This window comes from Grampus griseus (genome assembly GCF_964374135.1).
Source record: "Grampus griseus genome assembly, chromosome: 6".
Classification (NCBI taxonomy): domain Eukaryota; kingdom Metazoa; phylum Chordata; class Mammalia; order Artiodactyla; family Delphinidae; genus Grampus; species Grampus griseus.
The window spans coordinates 88,805,084-88,819,158 of record NC_139000.1 but is presented as its reverse complement, the minus strand read 5'-3'; the positions used below and the strand labels follow the sequence as shown (position 1 = coordinate 88,819,158).

The 14,075-nt window shown below is 55.9% G+C and overlaps 1 protein-coding gene across 8 annotated transcripts in view; it reads left to right on the top strand.

The window, feature by feature from the left end:
• WNK2 (WNK lysine deficient protein kinase 2) overlaps window positions 1-14,075 on the top strand; it is a gene marked incomplete at its 5' end in the record, with an annotated part of 155,085 nt that overhangs the window by 114,960 nt on the left and 26,050 nt on the right. For 4 of the 8 annotated variants that reach the window (XM_082656714.1, XM_082656720.1, XM_082656719.1 and 1 more), the window contains 7 exons: window positions 139-208; window positions 2,094-2,176; window positions 2,273-2,964; window positions 4,243-4,457; window positions 5,366-5,554; window positions 6,281-6,379; window positions 12,810-12,854. In XM_082656714.1, coding sequence (XP_082512840.1) covers window positions 139-208; window positions 2,094-2,176; window positions 2,273-2,964; window positions 4,243-4,457; window positions 5,366-5,554; window positions 6,281-6,379; window positions 12,810-12,854 — 1,393 coding nt within the window. The remainder of the gene's footprint in view (window positions 1-138; window positions 209-2,093; window positions 2,177-2,272; window positions 2,965-4,242; window positions 4,458-5,365; window positions 5,555-6,280; window positions 6,380-12,809; window positions 12,855-14,075) is intronic. The other 4 variants (XM_082656713.1, XM_082656716.1, XM_082656717.1 and 1 more) reach the window with 4 other exon arrangements.

The window sequence follows — 14,075 nt, the reverse complement described above, 5'->3', positions numbered from 1 at the left end:
CCACCCGTGCGTGTTTTGCTCGAGTGGCCTAGGGAGGAGGAGCCCAGCCTTTGGACTGGGGGAGAGGATTTGCAGTTTTGCTGCAGAGGTGTTAGCAAGTGAGGCTCACAGCTCTTTCCTTTTTGTTTCTTTCTTCAGTTGGAAAAGTCAGAAACAGCCCTTGGGTTAGATGTCACGTTGGAGCAGGCCACGTCCTTGCCGGTGACAGGTAACAAGCCATAGGCGCTACCAGCCTTCCTTACTCTGAAACATTCTGCCTCTTTACCCTTCATCCCCACAGCATCTTGGATGGGACCCGGATGTGGCAGGAGCTCATCACGATAAAGCCTTAGTTAAAACCCACTGAGTTCTAGCACAAACCATGTATTCACACTCCAGGGAGAGAAAGTCCTCTGTCTGTGGAAATGGGTGAACGCCCTGTTGACTGTGTGTTGGGATGTTATCAGGGCCTCTCTGGCCCCCCAGTGCTCTCAATATATTCTGGTGGACACCCCTAGCTTCCATTTCTTTAGAAGGTTACAAGATGACTGTTTCTATTTTGGACAGAGTACAGGGCTGGGACTGGGGAGTTCCAGCAGGTCCACGGGAGCTGCCAGGCTGGAGCCATCTGTGAAGTTCTGAAACAGGATTTCCTCCGTGGCTCCTGGGTATTAGGCATCTCTGCAGGGACTCTCGCTGTAGTTCTCATTTCATTATCTGAACACCTGTGTTTCAGCCCAAGGGAGTTGGTCTGACCTTCTAAGGTGTTGGTTCCTTCTTGGCCTGGAATTCCTTGGGAGATTAGCAAGATAAGGATCCAGCTGACCTTGTAACGGGACCCTGGGTGTGTGTCAGTGGCAGGCACAGCCCCCCAGTTCACAGAGCAAGGGGAGTGGACCGTTGGATTCTGGCTAGACCCGTGGACAGGGCATTCTCTTATAGATGCCATACTTGAGAGGGGTGAGGCAGCTGTAATTGGGGTCAGAAGCTGTAGCATATGATGTTTACCTGGGGAAGATGAGGGTCATGGGGTGAAGCAGGAGTGTGCTGAGGAAGGGAGAAGGCGAGAGGTTGTACCTGAGTGCCTGCTCCATCTCCTGACTTCTGTCCGTGAGATGTGTACCATGGGCCTCCTTCTGCAGCATCAGTGACTTCAAGTGCTGGAACCTTCCAGAGTACAAAACTCATAGGAGAGTTCTAAGGAGACAGATTCTAGTTTGGAAGAGGTGAACTTTTCTGGCAGAGCTGTTGGTAATGAGCCTTCTGTCCCTGGAAGTGTGCAAAGCAAGGTTGGAGGATCCCCGCCACAGGCACGTGGGGAGGAGTGTCATGTGTTGTCTAGGGTTGGGGTTGCATGCCAGATGGGTCTAGGTCTTCCCAGGAATCTGTGAGGGGGGCAGCCCCCCAGCCTGGCTGGAGGCTGTGTCAGCCCCTGTCACCACCCCCAACCCCCCACAGCATGTCAGTCCATCTCGGGTTAACGCACAGCCTCAGCTTTCTCTTGCTGTGTGCAGGTCTCAGCTCAGGCCAGACGCCCACACATGAAGTCCTTCTGCTTCTGTTGTTTACTCTTCACAGCAACCTGGGAAGGCTGATCAGAAATATCACCTGTAGATGGGGAACTGAGACAGCCTCAGATGACGGGAACCTTCCCTAGACACTGGAGCAGCAGGGTTAGGAATTAGCCTTATTGATCTGATTTTCCAGGACCTCATAAGACCCTTTTATCATCGGAACATGTCAGGGAGAGAGAAGGTGATGCCATCAGGTGATAGAGATATCAGGTGAGACAGGGTGACATCGTCAGGGGTCTAGAGAGGACAGGTGAGACAGGTGATAGTCATCAGGTATGTAGAGGGCCTGGCTGTGCCTGAGGGTCTGGAGCAGGGGTCTTCAGGGACCTGAGTGGTGTTGGGCTGATGTCTCCCTGCTTTTCTGGGTTCTAAGGAGTCTCCTGTGAAGTGACAGGGTTAGGATGTCAGTAGTTTTCGTTTTCCTAGCTGCACACACACCTTCTCAGTGCCACTCCCTTTCTCTTCTGACTGGCTGCTTTTGGGCCATTCCTGCCCTTGTTCTCTGTACCAGCCTGAGTAATGATTTTGATGTTCCTACAGCAGAATCATCTTTGAGCAGCATGCTGGGCTGTGAAGGAGGACAGGTGGCCTCAGATTCGCCCGTAGTACCCAGTGTCCCCCAGGTAAGGAGTTTTCTCCAGTGAGACGCTCAGTGGGTTGGCGGGCTTGCTCTCTGATGGTGTTTGTGTGGAATCTTTTCCTTTCCACTGTTTCCCAAGGATGCCCCTGCTTCTGCCATCCCTGCACGTCTGGAGCCCACAGATTGGACCAGCAGGGTCCCTGGGGAAACCTTGGCCGAGTCCACGCAGAGCTGCCCGGGGACATTGACTCAGCGTGGCCTGGAGAGCCACCCCCAGACGCACAGCACTCTGATCTCGGGATCCCCTCAGAAGTGGCCAGGGCAGCAGGATGGCAGCTCGCCAGCCAAAACTGTGGGCCGGTTCTCAGTGGTCAGCACCCAGGATGAGTGGACTCTGGCCTCCCCCAGTAGCCTGCGGTACTCAGCCCCACCTGACGTGTACCTGGACGAGGCCCCCCACAGCCCAGACATGAAGCTGGCTGTGCGGCGGGCACAGACAGCCTCCTCCATCGAGGTCGGCATGGGCGAGCCCATGTCCAGTGACTCTGGGGACGAGTGCCCTCGAAGGAGGCCCTCCATGCAGAAGCACACCTCCCTGCCTGGCAGCGGTGGTGGTGTGGCCAGTGACTTTGTGAAGAAGGCCACTGCCTTCCTGCACAGGTCCTCTCGGGCTGGCTCCCCAGGCCTGGAGACACCCAGCAGGATGGGCGTGAAGGTCCCCACCATCAGCGTGACCTCTTTCCACTCCCAGTCCTCCTACATCAGCAGTGACAATGACTCAGAGATCGAGGATGCTGATATCAGGAAGGAGTTGCAGAGTCTTCGAGAGAAGTAGGTCCTGCGGACCAGGTCGGGTCCGGGCCATGGTGTCAGGGAAGTGTCCGGCAGCTGAAGTCCAGGTCCTGCCATGTGCACTTTGAGCTGCCTGGGCCGGGTGACAGGGTACAGGTGATGTCCCTGCCGTCAGACCTGGTCCCTGGTCTCTGAGGGCCACACCTCCCCTCATCCTTTGGCCTCACACACAGGCCTTGCTCACACTCGCTCTCTCCCCCTGCAAGTTCTACCTGCCCCTGCTGTGGTCAGGGTCACTGAGGTACAGCTACACCGTGAAGTCTCCTTCAGGGCAAGAGCGCCCCACTGTACAGTTACTAAGGTGGGGAGAGGCCGGAGTCCTTGGGAAGGAGTGGCCATGGGCTCTTGGAGTGGGCCCAGAGATGGGAGACGTGGGCAGGAGGAGCCCGTGCCTCTCTCTCCCACTATTGGCTCTGCGCGGAGAGCCCCAGCCCCGCCCTCACCTCAGCCCCGCTCTCCCCTTCCCCTGCCCCAACACTGGTCCTAGCTGCATGCTCCCTGAGGAAGGCCAGCAGGGACCACCGGGCCCTTTCCTGGACTGTTCTAGAAACTGCCCTTGCCCACAACCAGTGATTCTACCCGAGTCGTCATGGCAGCTTCCTACCCACGTGACCTGTCATCTCGACTCTATTCCCGGGGATGATGTTGCTTGTGGGGTCAACCTGAGCTGGAAGCTCCACTGGCCAGGGCTGGAGCCCTGGGTCCCTGGATAATAACATGTCTTCTGTAGACTTGCTTGTGCAGCCTTCCTCTCCTCTGAGAGGCCTCTTGGGCCCTGTTCCCTCACATGGAGGAAGTAACACTTATTTGCCTGATAAGCTGAGGCAGCCCTCCAGTTCTGAGCACTGATTATTTGTTGCTTCACCCATGTTCGTGATTAGGGTTTGTGTTGTAAGCATAAATGTGTGAAGTTGTTCATACCACTCCCCCTACCACTAAAAAACATAGCAATGTCACAAGTCTGGATATCAGAAAACTTGAATCTCCTTAGGCTGGGCTTCATGGAGTTCTCTGTTGCTGGGTGTGTTGATGCCAGAGGCCCCCAGTGATACTCCCACTTGGCTTAGATGTAAACAGAAAGTGATGTTTAAATGCCCCCGTGTCCCCTGTGCGTGGCCCATCTGCCCAGGCTACCCTGTGGGCTCCCCGCCGCACTCCTCACACCTGTCCTGCCAGCCCCGGGCTCTCCTGCAGGGGCCTCGTGTTGGAATCAAGCAGAATGCCCACCTGGCTTCCCTCTTCACTTCCCTCCTGCAGGCATCTGAAGGAGATCTCGGAGCTACAGAGTCAGCAGAAGCAGGAGATCGAGGCACTGTACCGCCGCCTAGGCAAGCCGCTGCCCCCCAACCTGGGTCTCTTCCACACGGCACCTCCAGTCGGCCGCCGGAGAAGGTCCAGCAAGAGCAAGCTGAAGGCGGGGAAGTTGCTGAACCCCCTGGTGCAGCAGCTCAAGGTCGTGGCCTCCAGCACAGGTTGGCCCAGGGCCCTCCTGGCCGCCCTCATGCGTGGGGGCCGGGCAGGCGGGAGGCAGGCACGAAGTCCTGAAAAAGCGCTTCTTGAATCTCCTTGCACTGGAGCAGGGAAGCCGTTTCAGGCCTGGGAGAGTTCGGGCCTCTGCCCCTCCTACCGGGAAGGAAGGACTGAGGGGCAGGCTTTCGCGGAGTCCTCGGCCACCTGTGGTTGCAGTGTGCTCCTCCTTGCAGAATGCTGCCTGGGATGGAGGCTGCTTCCTCTGACCCCGTTTCTCAGGCATATGTCACCCCCTGACAGAGGGGGTCGAACAGCTGCCTTGGTTGGGGGGAGAGGATGGTAAGGCTCCCCCACCCCTAGCCTTTAACCGCAGTGCCCAGGCACTGAGAGTGCACCCTGACCCCAAGCCCCCACACTCTGGGGTGGGGACCCAGGGAGCTGAAATCCCCAAATGCGCCAGGTAGGAAGCCAGCAGTGAGTTAACCTTAAGCCCTCCCTCTCCATGTTACAGAATAACCTGCAGGGCACACATCCAAGGATTACAAGGATTACACAAAACTACATGAATTCCATGCCAATTCCTAAAGCTAACATGAGACTTACGAGAGTGAGGAAATCCACAGGTCCCCTTTGAGCCTAGGTGTGCATCTCCAGGTGTGCTGTGGTCTTTTCACTGCACTTGCACAACACAGGCTGGCACAGTGTTGGTGATTAGTAGAAAGAGTGGTCGTTTTCTTTGATCTTCCTGACACCCCCACATGGGCGACCCAGCCATGCCCCCGTTGCCTGCAGGGACTCAGCTTCCCCAAGGTCACCCAGCAAAGAGCAGGGAGGATAGACATGGCCTGAGCTGGCTGGTCTGTCCTGTGGTGCCTCATCGTGCCTGTCACCCCTTCTCCCCCCAACCCAGGTCACTTGTCAGACTGCAGCAGAGCCCCTCCTGCTAAGGACCCTGCCCAAGCTGGGGCAGGGCCCGCAGCAGCTTCAGACCCATGTGGGAAGGCAGTTCAGACCCAGCAGCCTTGCTCCGTGCGGGCCTCCCTGACTGCAGACATCTGCTCCGGCTTGGCCAGTGATGGAGGCGGAGCGCATGGCCCAGGTGATTCCCAGCTCGCCCGTCTCCGAGCATGTGCTAGCCTCGTAGGGCCCGTGTGGCATAGAGGGGACGTGAGCTGCGGCCAAGGCTGCCGACAGCTTCTTAAGGAAAAAAGTAATAGACGTAGCTTTTGAATGAAAAAAGTGGATGGCCTTCCCATCGTGGAGTCTTGCTGTAAGCAGCTCAGAGGGAGGTGCGCTTTGCAAGAGCCGGCCTGGGGAAGGCGCCAGGACCAGTGAGAGGTCAGATGTGGCGTCTGCTGCGTGCTCTGCGCCGGTTCCCAGGCACTAGCCCACCCCGTCCCACCCCATTCCCCACTAAACATGGGTCCTTCCGTCAGGAGGGCCAGCTGGGGGGACGAGGGCACAGCTCTCGAGCTGGGAGATTGGCCTTGAGGAGGAAATGCTCGTCACCGCTGCCGTGGACGTAGCAGCTACGCGATGAGGTGCTCCACCCCCCACCATCTCTGTCCAGAGAAGTCGTGGTGACCGCTGCCGGTGCCCACCCCCCACCCTGCCCCGCACGCTCTCCTGGGGTCCGCTTCTTTTCCGCTCCAACACTGCCTCCTTTGCATTACATGGTCAGTGGCTGTGGTCCTCTGGGCTGGGCTAGGTGGAGCCGTGGATGCTAAGTGAAGAGGCTGATATGGCTTGTGGTGTGTAGGAGGAATCCCAGAGACTGTACTTGATGCCTGTCTCTTTGTTTTCTTCCCTCTATATTCATTTGCAGGCTGGACGGTTTACCACCCAACGTCTGAGAGAGTGACCTATAAGTCTAGTAGCAAACCTCGCGCTCGATTCCTCAGTGGACCCGTGTCTGTGTCCATCTGTCTGTATTTGTTCTTTTGTATTTTATCACCTCCTGGCCCTTGGTTTCTCCCCTGCCCCTCCCTGTCTTCATTACCTTCCATACATTCTGTAGGACGCCTACCCCACCCCATTGAAATCACCTATTTAATATAAGAAACGGAACCCCGTCCATGCCCACCCTTCTGGCCCCAGAAAGCGCCAGTGCATGCTCTTGGCTGGCTCATGCCCGGACACCAAAAGCATGTGCAGTGGCTCACCCACTCCTGGCCTTGGGCACTCTGCCGCCAGGCCCCCAGGTGCTCTGCATTTCTCTCGTCACTCGTTTGTTTAGTGTTTTTTTCTTTTTTTATGTTGGACGTAGTTTTATTTCTGTTGCGATTGTGGCAAATTTACACGTCCGCTGTCCCCAGCTCCAGCGACAACAAAAAGACAACCCCGGCCTTCTCTAGACGCATGGTGTGTTTCACACGTGTCTGGACTCTGAAGACATGCATGTAGCAAGCTGAGACAGTTCTAGAAGGTCACTGGAGGGTGTAACTTCTGTACAAGGGCCGTATCACAACATCCAGTACTGTTAACCCACTGCCCCACTCCCTGCATGTGGAAATGCTGAGAGAACGTGCTCCAGCTAGGATGTCCCAGCCCCCCTCTCCATTCTGGTCACGTCAGGAATCTCTAACCCTGAGAGATGTGATTCCCAGCCTCCTGCTGTGCCTCCCTTTCTGGGCCCGGCCCCTCCTGGTCTTGTCTCTAGCTGGAGCACTTTACTTGGTGTATTTCCTTCTCATCTCACCGACCTCAGAGATGAAGTCAATTATTCAGTTCCTCAAAGCTCTGCTAAACCAAAACTCAAGTCCCAGTCAGACTCCCTGGAACACCCTCCTAGTACCCAAGGACTCCATGTCCAGGAGTGGCACATCTGCTCAGGCTGTCCAAAATCGTTTTCATTCCTCAGCTCAATTGGCCAATGATTCAAAAGCTGTGAGGTTTTCAGGTTTTTGTTTTTCAACGGAAAAGTTAAGCTTTTAACCAGTTGGATTGTACATGCTGGTTTAGGGCATGTGGCTTTTGCTGGTACAATAAAGATACATTGTGCTTGTTGTGATCTGAGGCCACGTCCATGGCAGCCGTCCATCAGCGTTCAGTGTCCATCCCCATCAGAGGGACTCTGGCACCCTCCTGTGGGAGGGACAGGTTGGAGGCATAGGACCACATAGAAATGCTCAGGGACTGCCCAGTGCTTCTTGTCCACTAACAGGGGCCCTATTTCAGCTCGAGTGTCATGGGGCTACTGGTTAGTTGCTAAGTTGGGTGGGGGGCTGGGAGGCCTGCATGCATCCTGGCTCCCTGCTTACCTCATGGCATCACTCACTGGTCCTCTTCTGCCCGTGTGTGCCTGGCTCTTGCCTGAGAAGCTGTGGTGAGGGCACCTGGGTCTCCAGGTGTCTCATGGTCGGACAAGTATGTGTATCACTGCTGGGAGGGTGGCTGGCCAGGCGTGGGAAGCAGATGAGAGCAGGGCACTTAGAATAAAAGTGTGTGAGTGACCAGCACCACGTTCGCCCCCGAGGTCATTGCCATGCTACCTTTCTACCCACGTGGTTCTTTTTTTTCCTGAGGGTTTTCATTTGCATCGTTAATTATTGTTCCAGGCTAAAAAAAATTTTTTTTGAGGCACAGTAGGGACAAAAGTTTTATGTTATACTTCTGTCTCTGTGGCCAGGAGGAAAGGAATGTGTGAGGCATGGCTTGGTGGAGCCAGGGACCAGGCCTAGGCAGGTTGATTTTAGGTAGTGGTACCTGCTGGCCTGGAAGGCCTTATTTCCTCTGATGCTGTGAATCTGATGGTACTGCTCATTTTCACACCCTGGCGCTTTTAGGCACACCTTGGCTGAGTTCCTAGTCTTCGGGCCACAGCTTGGCCCCCACATGGTCTGAGGTTGCTGGTCCGAGACTGTGCTGTGGGTTCCTGCCCTGGGCCCTCTCGCCCACAGGCCTCCAACTGGGGGCATGTGCAGGCTCAGCCTGAGCTCCTGCTGCTCTAACGGGGTGGGATGCCCCAGGGCACCCCCTCCTGTCCCATGTGCTCTGGCATTTGCCAAGCCCTCTAGGGGTCCTCAGTCTGCTGGTTTCTGGGTGACCAAGGAGCTTTGTGGTCCGAGAGGAGACTGAGTACATGCCTGTGAGAGACTGGAGGGAGATTCAAAGCTGGTTGCAGCCCCTGAGGGCTGAGAGGCAGGGGGACTTTGGGCAAAGATTGTAGAGAGGAGGGCATGCAGAGCAGTTGGAAGACCCTGAAGTGTGCCCACTCGGTGGGATCTGGGTTGGCTGCGAGGGCTGGAGGGAGCTTGAACTTGGGTGCTGAGAGCCACGGCTTTGGGGATGTGGGGGCAGCTAGCCCAGCCCAGAGCTAAAGCCAAAAGAGGGTTTTCAGTTTGCTGCCTTGAACTGAACAGGAGCCAAGACGCTAGGAAAATAAAACTTGTGTTAAGCTTTGGAGTACAGAAAGAAGGTCCCAGCTTCATTGAAGCTCAGAGAAGATGAGAGAGGTTGGAGATGGGTGGGGGCGACTGGGGTGGAGCTGCAGGCAGCTTCAGGAGGTGAGGAGGTAACTTGGGGTGGGTGAGGCAACCATGCACAGGATGGAGAGCCGGGGGAGGGAGGGTAAGCCTGGACGCCTCTGTGGGGTGGGTGCCGGGACAGGCCAGCCGTCGGAGCAGTAGGCAGGCCGGCCCGCAGGGAAGGGCAGATGTGGGGCTGAGGCTCTGGGCACAGAACCCTCCCTGCGGCCAGTGGAGGGTTCAGGGAAGCTTGGAGTCGGTGCGGGGTGGGGGTGCGTGGTCGTGTTCAGAAGTGGTTGTGTGCTGTTAGTCAGAAGCTGTTGTCAGACCCATTGATCCTCCCTGCCTCTGGCTCCTCCTCATCTGAACAGAGGCAGGTGCGGGTACCCTTCCAGGACTTTCTCTGTGCATGTAGAACGATGGGGTCTGCTTTGTGTTTTTCGCACGTGTCCATCAGCAGCAGGCCAGGTGCCCATGCTGTAGCACGTTTGTCTCTGGGACCCCCAGGGGCTGCTGTGCAGCCCCCAGGTCCTTCCCTCACCTGGGAGTGTTCTCATCTCTCCCTGTGGGGACTCAGGCAGGGGAGGTCACCCAGGGAGGAGACACCCCCTCACAAAGCCCCAGCCCACCCTACGACCACTCAGGTCGAGCTGTCCGAAGGGCAGGCCCTGTGCCAGCTGGGGAGTGAAGCTCAGGGTGGAGTCACCCTAGGGCAGAGCCGAGACACATCCTGCTTCCCTGTTCATGCTGCACAGGAGAGTTTCAGCACTTGTCTTGGCTCGAGACTAGGGGGCCGGATACAGAGACGCCCGGAATGATGTTTTGGCTCTATAGGCCATTTGTTTCTGGTGCCAGAACAGAGTGTCTAATGCCACTGTCAGGTGAAAGGCTGACCGTTGGCGGTACCCCTCTTGTCACGGGGAAGGTGGGGAGGCCCCTGGCTGGTCCACACTGAGGCTGCGGGCCCCAGTTCCCGTGAGCTTCGTTAGTATTTGAACACTGACAAACAGCAGGTGTGGTCGTGGCTACAGGGCCTGGCCCACTTCTTGAGCAGTCTGCCCGCATCGGATACTCTGGGACTTGAGGTGTCCCTTGAGCGGTCCAAGGGTCTAGACGGCACTGGGTGCCCGAAGTGCTGACCGTCCACACCAGGAGCAGCCTTTGTTTCCATGCCAAAGTGAATGTGGGGGCAAAGTGGTGTGGGGGCCTCACTGCACACAGGCCTGGGTGCTGCCTGAGACCCCTGGCCTGGCTGTGAGGGCAGGTGGCTGGTGGCTCTGTGGGCGACTCCTGCAGACACGTGCTGCACCAGGACAAGGCTTTAGGTCATCCAGTGTGTTGCTCCTTTGCAGTCTGGGAAGAACAGTTTTCCCAACAGCTGGGAGAGGCTGCCAAGCCCTGCGTCCCTAGCATCTGCCCTTGTGGAAGCTTCTCTGAGTCGTTCTGGGGCCTCTAAGCCAGCTCTTGCCAAGCCTTGGCTAAGGACGGAAGTCCTACAGGGGAAGACTCACTCTTCATGGGAAACCAGGGGTGGGGCTGGTTAAAACTATTATGCCCCATGTGGGCCTGATGTGGGCTTCCTGTGGGCCCACGTGGGTCCCCTGTAGGCCTCCTGTGGGCCGTAAGTGGGCCCCTTGTGGGTCCCATGTGGGCCCTCTGTGGGTCCTGTGTGGCCTTCGTGCCCTTGTGTTGCTGCCTTGTAGCCTGCTGGCTCTGTAGGCAGGAACTCGATGTATACACTAGCACAGTACGGGTTGAGCAGGGCTGGGTGGAGGCTTGTTCATCAGAATCTGTCTGCGTGGTGGGTGTTGAGGGCAGGACCCAGGCCAGGGAACAGACACGGGGGAGGAGATTCAAGTGGCCACCTGAGGATGGACAAGGGCTCTGGTGTGAGTATGGACTGGTTAGCCACACGATGCCTGCTCAGCTGTGGTTCTGCACTGAGCCGGACAGTGTGGCCTCAGTGTGGAGGGACCCGAATCTGGTTGGTTTGTGTTTAAAGGTCCACCCTAAGGGCTGGGAGCTGTCTGTATTCCGGTCATCTCAGGGCCTGTGTTCAGCGAGGGCATGGAAGGCTGGGGGCTATCCGTGCTCCATCTCCTCGGGCTGTGTCCGGTGAGGGTGTGGAGGTCTCAGTGGGCTGGTATCGCTCTCTGGCTCTGAGCACCGTGTCCTGGTGGCCGATGGCTTTGACCCTGGGTTCCCGGGAAGGTCGGTCTGGGGCCCTGATCGCAGGCCCAGGCTCTGTCTAGCACTCCTGACCAGGCAGCTCCTGGGGCTGGCTGGCGTGTTCTCTTTCCTGTGAGCTCTGAATGCAGAGCTCTAGCTGCACTGGGAGGTGCCAGGCAGGCACAGAGAAGCCTTTTGAAAGAACCTGCTACTGTGAGGCTGCAGGGACCTGGCAGAGTGATTAGTCCCATGTCCCAGGGTCATCTCTAGGGGACTGCTACGGCCCAGAGGACGCTACAACCACAGGAATCTGACTAGGAAACGTGCACTCATCTGGTGCCCTGCATGCTCACAGAGCCCAGGACCCTCCTCCCTTCGTGCCTCAGAGCCCCCAGAGGACCTTGTGCTCTCAGTTGGGGTCCATCACAGGACACAGACCAGCAAAAACACTTCAAAGTTCCCACTGAGAATCAGTCAGTCTGGATTGCTGGCCTTTTTTGGTTTTATTAGCACATTAGAGACCCCAACAGAATATCACCTCCCTTTTTATCAAGTCAGCCTCATAGAACACAACAGAATGAGCAAAAATAAGTGCAACTCAATTTGAGCTAGGTTTCTGAGCCCAGTGGGCACAGCTCTTCCCCAAGGAGCCTTTGTCCCCGTCCCCAAATGCAGGAGGCAGCATCTTGCCTTCCACAGCGAGAGTGCTAGGAATGACTGTGTGGCGGGCACCCTCCAGGGAGTATGGGGTGTGCAGGGAATTGTGCTCCAGGCGACGGGGCCGTGGGCCGGAGCACAGACACCCTCCGTGCTAGTGTGGCCTTGCTGAGTGACCTTGGGGACACCTGAGCCGTCCTTGCCCATCCCACGTTTGCCTGCTTGGCTCCCTGGGATGCCACTGGGTAAGCTGGGTGTAGCAGCCCCTCCCAGGCAACTCATCTGCCCTCCAGGTGGGCACTGACTGTCAGTGCCAGACACTAAAGTCACTGCCCATCTGTCTTAGCACAGACAGCCTCTGGGGAGCACAGGGCCTGGCAGCATTTAGTCATGGTGCAATAAGGAGGCCTCGCCCTGCCCCAGTGGACCTGGAATACCAGATGAGGCAGCAGCGATACAGAGAATCAGGGTCGGCCCTGCCTCCCACCTCTCTAGATAGGATCCCTCAGATTTCCTCACCACACTTGTCACTGGCCTGTTCAGGGCAGCTGTCCAGGATCTGGGATTGGCCTCAAACCTGCAAAACAATGTATCTTTTTGCACTTGGAAAACTGCCCATGGGCCTCCCTCTGGGCAGAGCTAGGCTCTGCTCCATTGAGAGCTCTCCTGGCTGACTCTTAGTGGGTTTCCTGCCTCAACCAGCGGGGCTCCCAGAAACCTTACATTTGAAAGCCAAGCAGTGTGCTTTGCTTTTTTTTTTTTTTCTCCTTTCTCTCTCTCTCTCTTTTGTTTTTTGAATATGCTTCTAGAGACACACACACTTCTACCTGAAGCTTGGGGCTTGGCCCTGCACCTCCGCCCCTCGGCGAAGCTCGTGTGAACCTCCACACTGACTTGGGGGCCGCCCAGTTAGCCCAGGAGGCTGGTCCCTTCTCTCTGAACTGCTGGCCTTTGCTCCTCCTCACACACTGATGACTTTTGCTTAGAGTGTGGTGGCTTGTCCCCCATGTGTGCTGTCCTGCCTAACCCTGTGGTCTTGTGTCATTTCTTCTTCCCTTGCAGGGTCTGCCTTGAAGCGTCTCTGTCTAGGCAAAGAGCACAGCAGTCGTAATTATCGGGTTTTTTACCCCTTGTCCGCTTCCATCGCATGGGCTTTATTGTCGCTAGTGTGCATCAGGGTTTCCGCAACTAGACCGGGAGCCAAGGGCCCAGCGGGTGGCCGGGCGTGGGCCTGCTCTGCGCCCACCCTTCACAGGTGCTGCTTGGCCTCCGCCTGGCGAGATAGCCGCCCTCGGGCGCCCTTTTGAGTCTCCATGGCTCCTAGAGTTTGTGCATTCTTGCCAGTTCACATCTAACAGGCTGTCCTTCTCCGGAACATCCACATATTACCAATCATTAATTGGCTCCTTTTCCAAAACCGTAGGAATGAGTATTTCCTTGAAGTGCTAAAGATGAGTGCCCCTCACAGAGGAGAGATGCCAGGACAAAATGGGTATCAGTTTACCTGGGCCGCCCACTGCTCTCATCTCATGCCTTTTTTTTTTTTTTTAATTTATCTGTTTTTCTTTTCTGGCTGAAATGTTCATGTAGAAATAGCAGCGTGTGTAAAATCTCATCACTAATGTTTAACTGTTTGTGTCTGTGCTGTTTCATTGCTAGCCTCTAAAGTAAACTACATATTGCAATGGCTTGTTTGAAGAGATGGTCATTAGGTTATTTATTTAATGCAGAAAATTTAAAAATTGGTTTATCCAAAATTGCCAATAAGAAATTATGTGCTGGGGAAGGAAAGGGACACAATTCAAAAAAATTTAAAAGTCCTGTTTTGGTCATTAAAAAAGATCTTTGAGTGAAGTGGCCAAGTGCGCTCACCTTTGTCCAGCTCCACCTAAGCCACAGCCCCAGGCCTTCCCGGGCAGCCGGGCCTCCCAGTTCCTCCTGTGATAGGCATCAGCCCCTCCGTTGGCACCAAGCTTGTAGACCCATGTCGGAAGGCTCTGGGTATTTGTATCCTTTATTGTTATTACACACTCTGGTGAGGAGAGGCGTGATTTCTGTGTCTTAAATTCCAAATCACCAAGTCATTATCATTCACGGAAACATCAGCAATCCAGCCTATTGCAAGCATTTTCCCTTTGCTGGAAGGATAGCAGCAGCTGCTAAGCATTCTGCCTAAAGTATTGTTGAACCACCTCTGAATCCTCATATTAGAGCTGAGAGTGCAGAAGCGTGAGGAATTTGCCCCCAGTCTGTGTCCAGCTGCACCAGGAGTTTTCTAAACTCTCTCACATGGGGGTCTGGTGGTCCTGGGCAGTGTGGGCACAGAGG